The following is a 16,084-nucleotide window of genomic DNA, read 5'->3' on the forward strand; positions in this document are numbered from 1 at the left end:
CAGCCGAGCTAAAAATGCATTCATGTCATGTGGAAGAAACAGTCAGAACAAGTATCAGGAAAGATGGACAGACTAATAGACTGAGGGAAAACACTAATGCCAATAATGCAGCTTCAAGGTGGTGGGGGTGTTCTTATCTGTTTTTAATGTCATATTTACATATCTATAAATGGTAATACCATCAATTACTATATAAGAAACAAGAGCACCGCATAACAGGTGCCAACGCTCGGCTGCAGGTGCAGTTTTGAATAAATGAAGCTTGTCAGAATTTTTTTATTGTTTTATTTTTAAAGGTCACAGTGACCTTGACCTTCAACCTAATGACCCAAAAATAGGTGTGGCGTGTAGAACTCGTCAAGGTGCAGCTACATATGAAGTTTCAAAGTTGTAGGTGGAAGCACTTTGATTTTAGAGCCAATTGTTAAGGTTTAGCACAACGCGGTTGGCGGACGAGCTGGCTATGATAACACCAGGGGTTTTCCTCCGAAAACAGCCGAGCTAAAAATCAACTTGGTTCATTGTTGAAACTGAATAATGAATCCTTACCAATAATGAACTGTACATCGGGATGCCTCCTGCAGATCTCAGGTATGATCCCTGCAAGGAGATCCATGCCCTTCCTGTAGACCAGCCGACTCACCACCACCACCGTGACTGAAGTCACAACAGTCACAAGACAGTAAATGTAGATAATACATGTTCAAGCTGTCCTTTGAATAATATTGGAAATAGTGAACTGTAAAATCTGGTTCTACAGATCATTGGAAAAAAATCCATAGGACAAAAGTATTATATTTTCCCTATTATTTTCCCTATTATAGATTAAAGGGACATTTTTACAGATTTTGTCATGTATTGAAGTTTGTCATTGAATGCTTTATATTGATAAATGTAAACAGTGGATGTAAAAAGCTCCAGTAAAACATTTAGACCACTCGGCCAGTGATGCTCATACAATTACCGATGTATTTCATACTTTATACAAGCAATCTTTGTAGTGTCACAAAATTAAATTACAACAACAAAACTCTCACAATTATCGATCATTTCCTGTTGCAACGCTTTATAATTTTCAGGTTTTTAAATCGTCAAAAGATGCATATAATTGATATTTTAGAGCATGTAAAATGTCCAGTATTACTGTTTCCTTTAAATATCATAACTACAAGAAAATTTGCGAATTTGAAACATTTTCATTTTCTTTGTCAATTTACCAAAACATGGAAAGGTCCCTTTAATATATGTAATAAAAGTTAAGTGACCCCTGGGGTCTGGTAGATTTAGACCCTTAAGGTATGATTTGAACAAACATGGCAAAAGACCATCGTTTTCAAAAATTACATAAAGGGGGAAATAATCAAGAAATACAAAACCTCAGTGAGGGCCCTATGGCAGAATAGTGACCAGCCAGGCAGCCCCTTTGGCTTCGGTCAATACTTTTTGGGGCTGCCTGGCTGGTCACTATTCTACCATTGGCCTGAAGTGAGGGTTTTCTATTTCTTATATTATACGGAACATTTTGGTGCAGATAAATGTCAATAAATAACAAGAGCACCGCCTTGGCGGGTGCAGACCGCTCATCTATTTTCTTTTTAAGGTGAAGGGACTCTCAGTTTCAATCACAAAGGAGGGAGGAGTGGAGTGAAGAGGGGTGTATAGTGTGGGGTTGTGGACATTTATTACATTATCTTTCAAAAAAGCGAAAAAAAAAAACAAAAAAAAAAAAAATCGGGGGGGGGGGGGGGGGGGGGGTATAGTGTGAGGGTGTGGGTGATAATTTGGTGAGATGATCTTAAAAAAAAAAAAAAAAAAAAAAAAAAATCAAAAAAAAAAATTTTTGGGGGGGGGGGGGGGTGGGGTGGGGGGGTGGGGTGGGGGTATAGTGTGAGGTGTGTGGTGGTCATTTGTGAGACAATCTTAAAAAAAAAAAAAATTAGGGGGGGGGGGGGAGGGGGGGAGGGGGGGGAGGGCACGGGGGATGGTTTGGGTGAAGTCTATTGTGGTATGTCAGGTAAGAGTAGTTTCATCAAAGTATCAATCAAATCTAATCATAAATAAAGAAGTTATGGCAATTTAGCAAACTTTAATAATTTGACCTTGAGAGTCAAGGTCATTCAAAGGTCAAAGTAAAATTCAAGTTGCCAGGTACAGTAACCTCATGATAGCATGTAAGTATTTGAAGTTTGAAAGCAATAGCCTTGATACTTCGAGTGGATCGAAACACAAAATTTAACCATATATTAAAAGTTACTAAGTCAAAAAAGGGCCATAATTCCGTAACAATGACAACCAGAGTAATGCAACTTGTCCTTTTACTGTACCCTTATGATAGTTTGTGAGTGTTCCAAGTATGAAAGCAATATCTATTATACTTTAGGGGTAAAGTGACCAAAACATAAATCTTAACCAAATTTTCAATTTTCTATGTATAAAGGGCCCATAATTCCGTCCAAATGCCAGTCAGAGTTACATAACTTTGCCTGCACCGTCCCCTTATGATAGTTCATAAATCTTGCAAGTATGAAAGCAATAGCTTTGATACTGTAGGAATAAAGTGGACCTAAACAGAAAACTTAATCAAATTTTCAATTTTCTAAGTATAAAAAGGGCACATAATTCTGTCAAAATGCCAGTCAGAGTTACATTTCTTTGCCTGCACAGTCCCCTTATGATAGTTAGTAAGTGTTGCAAGTATGAAAGCAATAGCTTTGATGCTTAAGGAATAAAATGGACCTTAACACAAAACTTAACCAAAATTGTCAATTTTCTAAGTATAAAAAGGGCACATAATTCTGTCAAAATGCATGCCAGAGTTATCTAACTTTGCCTGCCCAGTCCCCTCATGATAGTAAGTAAGTGTACCAAGTTTGAATGCAATAGCATTGATACTTACTGAGAAAAGTGGAACTAAACGCAAAACTTAACCAAAATTTTCAAATTTTTAAGTATAAAAAGGGCACATAATTCTGTCAAAATGCACGCCAGAGTTATCTAACTTTGCCTGCCTAGTCCCCTTATGATAGTAAGTAAGTGTACCAAGTTTGAATGCAATAGCATTGATACTTTCTGAGAAAAGTGGACCTAAACGCAAAACTTAACCGGACGCCGACGCCAACGCCAACGCCAACGCCGACGCCGACGCCAAGGTGATGACAATAGCTCATAATTTTTTTTCAAAAAATAGATGAGCTAAAAATAAATAACACAATATAATTCTATAAATATTTATCAGTTACTTTTAATAATATGTACCGTATTATTGTTGTGCGCGAGTTGGACACGGAAAAATTTGCTTCTTTATTAATAAGTTCATTTTTATTGTAAAACATTTCACATATTGAGATACATTTTATATAAAGATAACTACTTATATCAAAGACAACATGTTGCAAAACATTGATCCCAAATATAGCATTTAATTTTTGTATTTTTAAGATGTGATTAATAATAAAAATCACACACTCGTGGCCTGCCGAACGAATCGTTACTATTAATTATATGTACGGTATTAGTGTTGTGCGCGAGTTGTCTCTCTGCGATAGTTGGACACGGAAAAAAATCTCTTCTTTATACAAAATTCAATTTGTTTGTAAAATATTTCACATATTGAGATACATTTTATTTAATAATATCTGCTTTAATTACAGACAACATGTTGCAAAACATTGATTCCAAATATAGTATCTTATTTTTGAAAGTTTTAAGATGTGATTAATAAAAAAAACACACTTGTGGCCTGCCAAACAAATCGTGCGTTTACCCTAAGTATATAAAACACAAATCTCATCGTTGTAAAACTTGCACAAATGTTACAAATAACTATTCTAGAGGGCACTATTAGATGCGAGCACATCTTGTCAGCAGGCGCTATTATGAATATCGCCCGCTGACTAGATGTGGGCGCGTCTTTACCGGTCACTATTCAAAATAACGGACCTGTGTAGTTTATGTACGCAAAGAAGAAACACATTAATGTGAGGTATAATATATGACAATTAGAGGGGCCCAGTTTTGAGCCAAGTGACATATGAGGTGCAAACACTTTATAAAGACCATAAAATGATATTACATGCCAAATATCAAACACATTGGCCCTTATGTTTCAGAGCATTTATTGTTTTTACTAAATACATATAAGGGAAACAAGTTAGCCCAACAGTGGGAACACTTTTGACTGAATGAACATGATTGGAACACACATTTTAAAAAAAAACATCATATGACATAACATGTAAAATACAACTGTGTTTTCTACAAACGTAAAATACTACTACATAGATACCTACTTTTATCAGGGTCCCTCTGAGATGGGTCTGGTATAAACATGGAGGCCTCTACTGCATTCGGTATCACAGACACTGTCTCCGGCTTGATGGCCGCACGTAACACAGTGTTCTCCTTGCTGAAGAATCAGTCATATCAGTTTAACTTAATGTTAAATTGAGAGTTGACAGCAAAACTAGTATTTGTTAATCCTTTCCCACTCAAAAGCAAAGTTAAAATGCTATCTGCAATCTGCGAGTCTGTTCAAGTTTCATTCAATCAAAATCGGATCTGGTAATCGGTCCCATTCCCAATGCAAAAAAGATTTTTTTTTATAGATCACAAAAGCTCTAAATCTCAACTTCCATCTATATAAGTAGTTCAAGTAGGTAAATATAAAACTGCAAACACTTGTATTCTCAATTTTGAAGATTTCTTTAGCAAAACAACAACACTTATTTCCCAATTTTAGTCAAAACGCCGCAAATTTTCCAAATCAAAATGGGGAAAAAGCACACCAGGTTTTATGCTGTTTGCTCTTATCAGTATCTAAGGGTTGGAATGAAACCTTAAAAACTTGAATACAGTGATTAAGACCTTTATTAAGTTTAACTTTCTAAGGGAATACAAATGCGTCAAAATACAAAGTGGTAAAGGGTTAAATGTTTGTATATTAGTAGTGTCATGCTCAACCCTCCATGTGTCAGTGATAGGGGAAATACAATAGCCTTGCAACAACCAATATTTTAACTGTTATATTAATTTTCAATGTTTGATATTTAATCCATGGAAGTTTCAGCTTAAATGTTACAAGAATTCCAGATAAAATTATAGTGGAAACTTTTCCTCATGTTAGTACTGCCTTAATATTTGGTGAACACATGGTCTGAATGTGCACTCATATATATGCACTTGTTGCATATAAGAAGCACAAAGAACAATCATGTAACGCTATACAAAAGGCATAAGTTTGGATATTTTTTTAGATGTATTTGTTTCTTATATGTCACCTGAACAATATACATTATTTTCGTTAAGATTACGTGTAGGTTCTTTAAAGCTGATTCATGATAAGTATGAATCAAATGACATATGTGAAAAACAACACTTTTATTACAAATAAAATCACCTAAACACTAACCCACGTGTAAGGAAATAGGCCGGGTTATCACAAACAAACATTTTTTTAAGAATGGTCCAAGTAAGGGTTTTGTTTATTCTGTTTAGTATAAAATCAAACAAGGCTTGTAAAACAATGTGAATTTGAATAGAATCATATGAGGTAAATAAAGTATTATTTTATTCAAAATGTCCTCCTAGACCAAATTTTCACACAGTTCAGCATTTGATTCTTTAAAGTGAATTATTACCGGTAAGTAACAACCCTTACACTAATCATGAGGGAAATGAAATCTCTAATGAACTATAAAGAACTATGAGTATACCTTGTATGGGACACACAGATTGCATGATGGCAGTCGGCAAGGGAGAACTTGAGGAGTTTATTAGTGAGAATGGAGCTTGCATCAGCGAAGCCGAACAGTGAGTGATCTGTGAACACGGTCTTCAGGCCCATGTTACGTGCATGGAACATTGCTTCATGGGCCATAGTGGAAAATGCCTGGAAGAGAATAGATTGATTGTCATACTCAAGACAACAAGCTGGGAAATTATACGGTAAACTCTAGTGTGTATTTTTAACCTGTCTACATGTATTTTGAATATTATTTCAAAAAGTCTTTAAGCCTATGAGGTGAGTTCTGGGAAAACTTGGCTTAATGCATGTGGGGAAATTGTCTTCCCAAATTTACTTGCGCTTTTAGCACCAGCTTATTAGGGTAGACACTTTACGCCAAGAATCGAGTTTTGTTTAGAAGAAATTTCCTTAAATAAAAAATTCCATTAAAGCTGAAAATGCTGTCCCTGATTAGCCTGTTGAGGCTGAACAGTCTAAATTGGGACTATGCTATAGGCACATGCATTAAGTCCTATAAAAAAGGGCACATAAATCTTGAGATCACTGAATGTCCTACCGAATGTCCATGCACAATGTGGATGTCCTCTCGTATGAAGATGTTTCTCAGCAGGGGCAGGGTGGTAAGAATGGTGGGCAGAACACACTGGTTATACATGGTCGGGAAGGGTAGATAGTACACCTGAACAACAGTGAGCCGTGTTCTGAGAAAACTTGGCATAATGCATGTGCGTAAAGTGTTTTCAGATTAGCCTGTGCAGTCCGCACATGCTAAACAGGGACGACACTTTCCGCTATTATGGTATTTTTAGTTTGAAGGAAGTCCCTCCTTACCAAAAATCAAGTTTAGACGGAAAGTGTTGTCCCTGATTAGCCTGTGCAGACTGCACAGGCTAATTTGGGATGACAATTAACACACATGCATTATTGATTAAGCCCAGTTTTCTCAGAACAAGGCTTAGTGTGATATTGCTATGAGAGCTAGCTACATTTATTGCATTTAACCTGCAATTTTGATTTTATATCCCGCATTTTTTTTATTCTGATAAGTATATTAATTTTAATCTCAGCAACCAAGCTATAGTCATTTTCAAGATTTGAAATTTTAAGCACATTAGTTTAGTGATTTAACGTTAAGTATTTTCTTCATTGGCTTCTTCATCTGATGAGAGAACTAAGCGTTTCAATATGCCTTAGGCTTTTGATGTCATCAACCTAAAATAAATATGCTTAAACTAAACAGACCTTGAGCCCATTCTTGAGGTACCTGACCCCCCTCCGGTTGCCATAGAAGTGTGTGACAATTATGACCTTGTGACCCCTGTTGATGAGGCACTGGGACACGTGGTATATGTGACTCTCCACGCCACCTTGGTTCGGGAAGAAGAAGTCTGATACCATACTGAAGAAAATGATGCAGATTGCACAAATAAGTTTCAGGACTGGTAAGTGTATTGTCATTATAACATGGGTTTAGGAGGGGCATATTTCTTGCAAAAATTTACAATTTCTTTAATAAAATGAGGGTGTGGCATGACACAAGATATACCTTGAAGGCTGAGAGATGAACAACATTTGGAAGAGATAAGATGTTATCCAATAACATTTTAAATGCAATGGCTTTTAATAACTTAAACAATAATAAAACAAGGCTATTGTCAAGCAATATGGTCCCCTACCGGCTCCACCATTGTCAGAAATTCCACCATTTTCAGGATTTTTTTTTGTTGTTGCCATAGCAACCACAATTTTTTACGTAGGAACAAAATGAAAATGAAATTACGTGCTTTATGTCCATATTGCCATCTATCCATGTTGCAAGTTTCATGAAAAAATATTAAGAACTTTTACAGTTATCGCAGGATCCAGAAAAGTGTGACTGACTGACTGACAGACTGACAGACAGAGCGCAAACCATTAGTCCCCTCTGGTGAAACCGGTAGGGGACAATAACTCAAGCTAAAACAATACTAAGTAAATGGAAGTACATTCAGCGATTTTTTACCCTTCTTTATAAAGTACCTGTAAAATATACTTTCCCAATTGAAGAAAAACTACAAAATTCCCAATTGCCATCTGAAAAATTCCCAAAGTAAAGAAAAATTTCGACCATTTTTTTCCAAAAGTGCATTATCTGTAAGTTAATAAACAAGAGCATCCCATAACAGGTGCAACGCTCGGCTGCGGGTGCAGTTGTGAATATTGACCCAAAAATGGGTGTGGCATGTAGAACTGATCAAGGTGCAGCTACATACCAAGTTTCAAAAATGTAGGTTGAAGCACTTTGATTTAAGAGCCAATGTTCAAAACCTTGACAAAATATAAAGGTTTTAGCACGATGTGGACGACACGACACAACAAGCTAGCTATGACAATTATACCTCGGGTTTTCTCCGAAAACAGCCGAGCTAATAAAATGAGCACTGACACTGAACATTTCAAGCCAAAATGAATGGAAATCAGTATTTGAGTTAATCTGTTCTATTGATACCAAGCAATTAAAAAAACACATAATTCCCAATTTGAAGATTTCATGACGCGAATTTTCCCAATTTCAGGGGTTATTGCGCTAATTTTTCCCAATTGGTATCATGGTACCGGTACTTTTCCCAATTGGGTAAGAAAAATCGCTGACGTTAATTTACTTTTTGCATTTCTTACCATACATTATATTTCATGGTTGTTTGCTGCAATGTAGCAGTTAACTCTGATGTTTCAGTTTTACTGTCAGGAGGAGTGAGTACATCTGCTTAACTGAAAGTGTTCAACTGGAAAAGTGAACATGTATGTTTGTGTACAACAAAAAGCAATTTCAACATTCAAATAGTATTGAATTTTTAGTACTTTCACAAACATGTTATTGTTGTTTTTTAAATTTAAATCCTGCACTAAAGCTAAAATATCCATTATATGCATCTTTTGACGAAAAAACCCTGAAAATTAGAAAGCACTGCCACGGGAAACAATGAAATAATTTGGATAGTTTTGTTGTTGTTGTTTTTATATTTTGTGACAATACGAGGATCGCTTACATAAAATACATCACTCATTGTATCAGCGCATACATGTAGATAACCAAGTGATAGAAGTGTCAGACTTTTACTCCAGAGGCCAGTGGTTCGAGCTGAGTTGAGGGTTCCTTTTTTTTTCTTTCTTTAATTTTATTCTAGTTTTCCACTAGAGCCTTTTAGATCCAACGTTTACATTTACCAATATCATGCATTTAATGGCAAACTTAAATATCTGCCAAAGTCTGTGAAAAAGGCCCCTTTAATGGTGATGATTCTATATCTGTCTCTAACCAAAAGCAACTATGGCATTTATTATATCATTGTACATGTACAAAGATCAGATGTGCGCATTTTCTCTAACTTAAAAACAAGTCATGAACGCTGTTTTAAGTTTCTATGATATGTACCCAGAACAAAATGAGTGTGTTGGATACCAGACACACAGCAAAATTGATCACTGTATGATGAAGTGATTTCACTGTATTTCCAAGGATAACATATCACTTTGAACACATTTATTTTTTTTGTATTATTTGATAAAAGCATTTTATTTATTGTGTTAATATTCTTGTGCTTGCATATAAATGTTATTTAATATTTGTATTGCCATAAATTACAATGTACTTAATTATGTCTGTACTGAAAACACTAGCATCATTAAATTTAAATGCTTACAAAAGCGGAAAAGAAATATAATATGATGATATAATGTTGTGTTTGTTTGCATGAATTATATATATATATAATACAGTACAGTCCACGCGTTTTCCCTAAAAAACGCTCTCCCTCCGCGGGGGATTTATCTGCTAGAGAGTGATTCCGCGGCGGGGAAGGCGAGGTGTACTCGCTAAAACGCTTGGCATGCCGCCAAGTTAGCTAATACCCGCGACGTTTATTACTTAAGCCTAGTCGGTAAATGCAGACAATTTCCGTTCTTATCAGGACACCGCCGCACGACACCGCGGTAGCAGTGTGCTACTGTGCATGCCAAAAAATAAAAACATTGTAATTAAAAATTGTTTAAATACTGTGGGTTATAAAAATAAAGATAATTGTTTGAAAAATAAATATATGTTTTTATTCACAGGTACGTCTATTATTGAATATGAATGAATATTTGACACGTTAAGCATTTTGACAAATTAATATTTAATTCATAACACGTATAACACAAGAATAAATGTTCCGTAAATATCCAAATGAGAATAATAGTTTGTAATCCGAAACGCGCTTCTGATTTTTAATGCTTACACGACGTTTACAAATGCTTCCATTATACAGTCATCATGTATATTTGAAATTTTCTCGACATAAGCGCGCGAAAATTATGTTGCAATGTACAAGTTCAAGGTGTATGCGTGGAAAGAGTGCATGTATTGATTTTTTTATACAAACTTTGTAGCACAGAGAACACTGAATTCTGTTGATTTTGGTTAAAAGTTTCTTTGGTATTTTTTAACACAATTATATCGCGAATAATTTGATAATTCATCCAAATTAATTTCAATTCAAAAACGCTGTATCTTTATCGTTACGGTATTTTAGTAGAGTAATTATTGAAACAGTAATTGTACTGTATACTGATTAAAGAGAACATCTGGACGGAACTGGATTAAGTGTTTGGCGTTTTGAAAACATGCAAAGCTTGTCTACTGACCTATTGTGTAGACTGCTGTCTGTGGTGTTTTGACAAAAGGGATTATCATGTGTGAATGTCACTCTGCCGATTTGGTTCATAATTGACCACTCGCCAGGTGTCAATCATACTCACAAAATAATCAATAAGATTTCGTTTATTGCGGCCACATGGTCCGACAAACAAAAACACAACTTAGTGGGCGGAGCGATCTGATATTTGGCGACTGGTCAATGATAATTACTGGTAATACATTGTTTGGAATGTAATTATTTTATATACATAAGTACTTGTAATGAATGTAATTTTATTTGAAAATCAGGAAGTCAAACAAAGTTAAATTGATCGTGTTAAACACGGAGTTTCCTCCGCTTGCACAACGCAGAAGGCCGCAGCGTCAGCTTATCAATTTGCTGATCATTAACCTCAGCAGCACCAATCATGCAAACTCCGCGCATCGCAGGACGTTCTTAATCTCCCTCCGTGGGCGTGTCCGCGGAAGTAGCGAGGGAAATAGGGGAAAACGCGTGGACTGTACCGTATATATATAACCTTACAGCAACAAAGCTTAATGTATGCAGTGAAGAGTGATAAGTGATAATTTAAAATGGCTTTAAAATAGCTCAGTTTTTAGTTGCTAAAGATTATTAAACTAGAGACAAATACTGAAATAGGGCAAATGAAAATTTATCACAGCGAGATACCTGACAGACCTACAGTTAAGGTGCGTATTTGCGTAAATACCCAATGTACAATTGCCAATTACGCATAGAAAAATAAAACCATGCGTACCGAAACCCAATTGAAATTGCCGATTACGCATATCATATTTTCCTGTGCGTAACAAGTAAATCTGTCCCGGAAATACCCGGGTCCAAAATATGGGGTTCATTCCGCTTTGTCCAAGCACTTTCAGTATAACCTTCAGCACAATAATATGTACAGAAGAAAGCGTCTATGTAACTATGTGTTATTGTTGTAAAAATGTCAAAACCGCGAGGCTGTAAAAAGGGAAACAACGTATCCCAGGCACAAAAAACACACTCAATTTTAAGTTATTTAACCGCGAGCAACACAAAATCAGAAGCGGAAACAATTGTAAACTAATTCTTGACGATATTGTGTCGGAGGCAAGCGTTGACAGTGTTTACATTGCAAGAAAACTGGTTGAAAAATTTGTCGAACTTTTTTTATGGATACATAATAACACTAGATCTCTGAAACTAATCAATTAAGAGTGGAACTTCAACCAGCTCATTTTGGTAAGCATTTGAGAATTTAAGACAATGAAAATACCAAATTTTAATACAAAAATACCCAATTGCCAATTAAATAACTGGGTTCCGACTTTTTTGTACCCAATTGAAAATACCCAATTGGACTCAAAAGTAGTGGGTATTTATGTACTCAGAAAAGTTATTTGGAGCTCTGACCTGATCTGACACATCATGTTGTTTTATTACGATATTCAGTTTATTATATAATCAACAGCATTAAAGCAAAATTAATTATTCATATTATCATAATAGGACTTGCAATGTTGAAAAAAAACTTATGCAAAATACACAATTGTTTGTTGAGGTTGTTGTTGTTGTTCTGATATTTTTAGGTCCAAACGGTTCATGGCAAAACAAAACGGATTTCAACAAACTGTTTAACTTAAATGTTGTCACTACATTCCCTGGTAAAATCATGCTTGTTATTTGAATTTGTGACGAACATATGTGTTATTTGTTCAATTATATACAGTGAATAAAGTATCAAGTGTTTCATCCTGTGTTTTGTTTTTACATAAGTGAACTTTTTATAGTAGGAAAAACATCGACCATCTTATTTACACTCCGCAATGCCACAACTAATAAAGGTTCTTACGTCTCCCTTTTTTTTAATTTGCTAACTCATAGGGAGACGTAAGAACCTTTATTAGTTGTGGCATTGCGGAGTGTAAATAAGATGATCGATGTTTTTCCTGTTGACGAGCACATTTCAATTAAAATAAGTCGCAGATTACATCAAACGATTGCTTTCAATGTATTGAAAATGCTGAATAAAACAAAAGCATTGGCCCGTTTTATATTGATGTATATAATAAACAATATATTTCTAACAAAACTAGTAATAATATATAAGTTAATGCATGTACAACCATTGCGTTTACATGTACTTATTTTATGGATATTTCTACTTAGACTTAACAATCTAATTAATGCATAAATGCACATGTAAAAAGGTGTCTTACTTGCCAGATATCAAACACTCAAATTTGAAACCAAGCGAGTTGAAATATGAAATATCATAAACGTACACCATCCGTGTTGGCTGAGATGATACATATATGTTCTTTGATATGTTATCGTGGTCTCAATCTCGACTTAGCATAGGTTTATAACGATGGATGGCTTTATTACCTTCACAATTTCGCTTTCCTTTTGCATATGCGTATAAATGTCATTTCATCGCTGTATTGACCTTTTATAAAATGTATAGTTTTATGACCCACTGACTAAGTGAATCAATTGATGTTGAAGATACCACAATCATAATGTGGGGATATGTGTGTAAGGTGATAACGTTAGTTAAATTGCGACTGTATATTACATTTAAGGCTTAAGGTCAGCTTTTGAGACACCCTTTAATGAAAAACAAAACAATTTATTTGCAGCACGCATAACAAATATTGAAAAATATAGAGTAAATGATTTTTTTATAGTAATACATGTATTCTGTGCTAATTGGGACTTAGCCAAAATATTTGAATAAAAAATAATCAATATACAATCGATGTTATATTGTAATGAAAACGTATAAAAATGCTCCTATTAAAGTGTGAACAAGAAGAAGCGGCAATGTTATCAGTTTGCTTGAGGAAGAGTTTGGAGAAAAAAAGTAGTCAAGATAAATTTCTGAAATAGACCAATCGAGATCAAAAACAGTTTCTCGCGAACCAAGTGTTGCTCCCTCCAACAACTAAGGCTTCATACGCTGACCTTTGCAAATAAAGTAAGGTGGGATCTATGTCCTTATCAAGTTGTGCCTGTAGATCTACTTGATGTTACTTCAGGCATCCTTGATGAGCAGTCTTAATAAATGGAGACTCGTTCTTAGTTTGAATCTCTTTATTTTACCAACAAAGATTAGTAGTTCAGTAGATCAGTTTTAACATATTAAATAAACCGTGAATGTATAGTACGATATCAATGTATTATAAATGCTTTGTGATTGCCAGTTCATTTGACTCTACAAGCCTCTCTAAATCTTTCTGAAGCCATCAACCCATGTATAATTCAACGGATTGTCATGAGGTCGCGTTCCAAGGTTTACTTCGTATTAAAATGCTTTGCCAATAGTTTTCTTCACCATGTATTGATACCCTAGATAGGCCGTGAGTGTCAATGGTTAATGAGTTGTTCCTCTTCCTCCAAATCTTACTGAGGCGCTAGTTCTTACTTTAATAACTCTGGATCGATTTTGTGTCGACTCTACCTTTTATCCTATCTCTTAACATATTTTTGGTCTTGCTTTTAAACTATCTGATTGGCATCAGTAGAAGCTGAGGATTGTTTGTTTTCCTGAAATTGCACAAAAAAATCATTTAGAAAATTCTGCGAAAACAATACACCCATCCTCTGCTAAAACTAGTTTGACGGGAATATTAGTTTTAAAATGAACTGTAACAGTGATAAGCAATATCCTGCACATGTCAGTCACTTCTAAACCACAATGGGCCAAAAGGGATTACCATGTAGAAAAATATCGATTATAAAACATACTCGTATAAATGTTTTCCTGTAAACAGCAGATGCAATTGTTTGCATATAGTGTTCGATCATTATCAGTTTCCAATAAAAGGGATGCTTGTTATTAATGGGGTTGGATCAACTTGATTACTTGCTGAATTTATTAGTATTTTTCTGCATCTTCGGTTCATGTTTTGTAAGAGAAAAATAACGCCTATAATTTGGGTATGTGATAAATAAATGTATAATGACATATTGTTCAATCAATCGTGTCTTTTAATTTCCATTTGTTTACCAGCATACGAGCTATGACAGACAAATACAACGTCTTAAATATAACATAAATCGTATTAATGATTACTGTATATGAATGATCAAACATAGTTTACTTGCAGTTCAGTCGAGACGAAGGAAAACGTCCTACATGACGACATCTTTTTTTTAATTATCCAAAATAAAACTAGTTTTGTACAGACGATTTTGCCGCTTCGATAGAAAAACTATCATTATTGTATACTTCTGACATCGGTTTAAGGTGCTCTAACAATTTCCAAACTATGATATATAGTGACAAAAAGAGAACAAACATTTATTGTTCTAATTGTTCTGTTTACCCCTATCAACAAGTTGTCGAAACATTGTGATGTGCTGCAATTTAATACGAAATTCTATAATACCATTAAAAAAACATCGTGTAGTTAAGAACAACCCACGTCAATACTGAATTTTTTTTCAACTCTAAAGTGGGAAACACATATCGTATTACCAGTCACAAATGCAATATGCTCCCAAATATCCTTTGAATGTCTTGAATGGATTTTATTGATAGTTTGTGCAAGTTGAATATTTTGGCCATGACTGATTTATTCTAGAACTGTAAGAGAAGGACAGAATAGCATATTCAAAAGAAAGGATACTCTGTACTTGGTTTAAGATTTTATTTGACACATCGTCAGGATCAATAGGATTTTAGTAAATATCGAGCTACCTTTAAAGGGGCCTTTTCGCTGATTTCTGCGGATGAGCGGACAAAGAGCAATTATGTGTCTGAAATAGCTCTACCTATTTAAGATTAGTCCAGCTAAAATGGATAAGGGATGGGTATGGATGGAGAAAGTTTAGCAAGCTAAACTTTAGAACTATCAGCCTTGTCTTCAACTCATCCGATAAATAACTTTATTTTACATACTTACTTTTTTCAATACACGGAATGTTATCAGTATATATTACATAACAATTACTGTTAATAAGTATGACATCTTAATTTGTATCAGAACATGTGCTTATTCTTTGATATACCGGTGCATGTTTTTTTCATGGGCATGATTGTATAAATTGGCGCAAACCGTTATCGTGTAGAATTTTAAATGAACGTATACATCTATAAACATTTAACATTATTATAGGTCACAGAAAAAATCCATCCTGGAATGTATGAAGGAACTCACATTCAAGTTATAAAATTAAACTTTTCAATAAATTAAATGTATGATAAACCTTTTAACTGCAGTCTTCGGAACTAGTCTTCAAGTCCGTTCGCGAAGGTTGCTTTTCAAATTCTAGTGATATGACTGTTGTGAGCTTAGCTGTTGTTTAGCTATTCCATATAATTGCACACACTTGATGTTGATTTTATGGTGTCTGATTAAAAGTCCTAATTTTAAGTCGTTTTTTTTAACCCTTTTGACAGTATTGACCTTTTCGACATTATTTTAAGGGAGACAACTCTGAGTGGATTTAGTGAGGTCGGGGGGGTACTCGATAATCTACTGCAGTGCGTCTGCACACAGGTGGAAGTAACGTACCCTGGATAGTATTGTTTTTTATTTATTTTTTTAGGAGTCCAATATATTCAAATAAATATATAAAATCATGTTTATTGAGAAAAAAAATTGACAAAGAGCCATGAAAAAAATCCCCACCCTCTGATATTGGAATCATAACAAGGTCATTAACTAGA

General features: G+C 34.9%; 1 protein-coding gene across 1 annotated transcript; it reads right to left on the minus strand.

Moving 5' to 3' along the window:
* Nucleotides 1-508: 508 nt before the first annotated feature.
* LOC127840032 (phosphatidylinositol N-acetylglucosaminyltransferase subunit A-like) lies at nucleotides 509-11,999 on the minus strand. Its single transcript, XM_052368420.1, has 7 exons — nucleotides 11,821-11,999; nucleotides 8,402-8,508; nucleotides 6,986-7,142; nucleotides 6,300-6,422; nucleotides 5,712-5,887; nucleotides 4,290-4,405; nucleotides 509-657 (listed from the first exon to the last, which is right to left on the minus strand). Exons 2-7 carry the CDS (start codon nucleotides 8,416-8,418, stop codon nucleotides 509-511), a joined length of 738 nt encoding a protein of 245 aa, XP_052224380.1. The 5' UTR covers nucleotides 8,419-8,508; nucleotides 11,821-11,999.
* Nucleotides 12,000-16,084: the final 4,085 nt, after the last annotated feature.

This window comes from Dreissena polymorpha, chromosome 7 (assembly GCF_020536995.1).
Source record: "Dreissena polymorpha isolate Duluth1 chromosome 7, UMN_Dpol_1.0, whole genome shotgun sequence".
NCBI lineage: Eukaryota > Metazoa > Mollusca > Bivalvia > Myida > Dreissenidae > Dreissena > Dreissena polymorpha.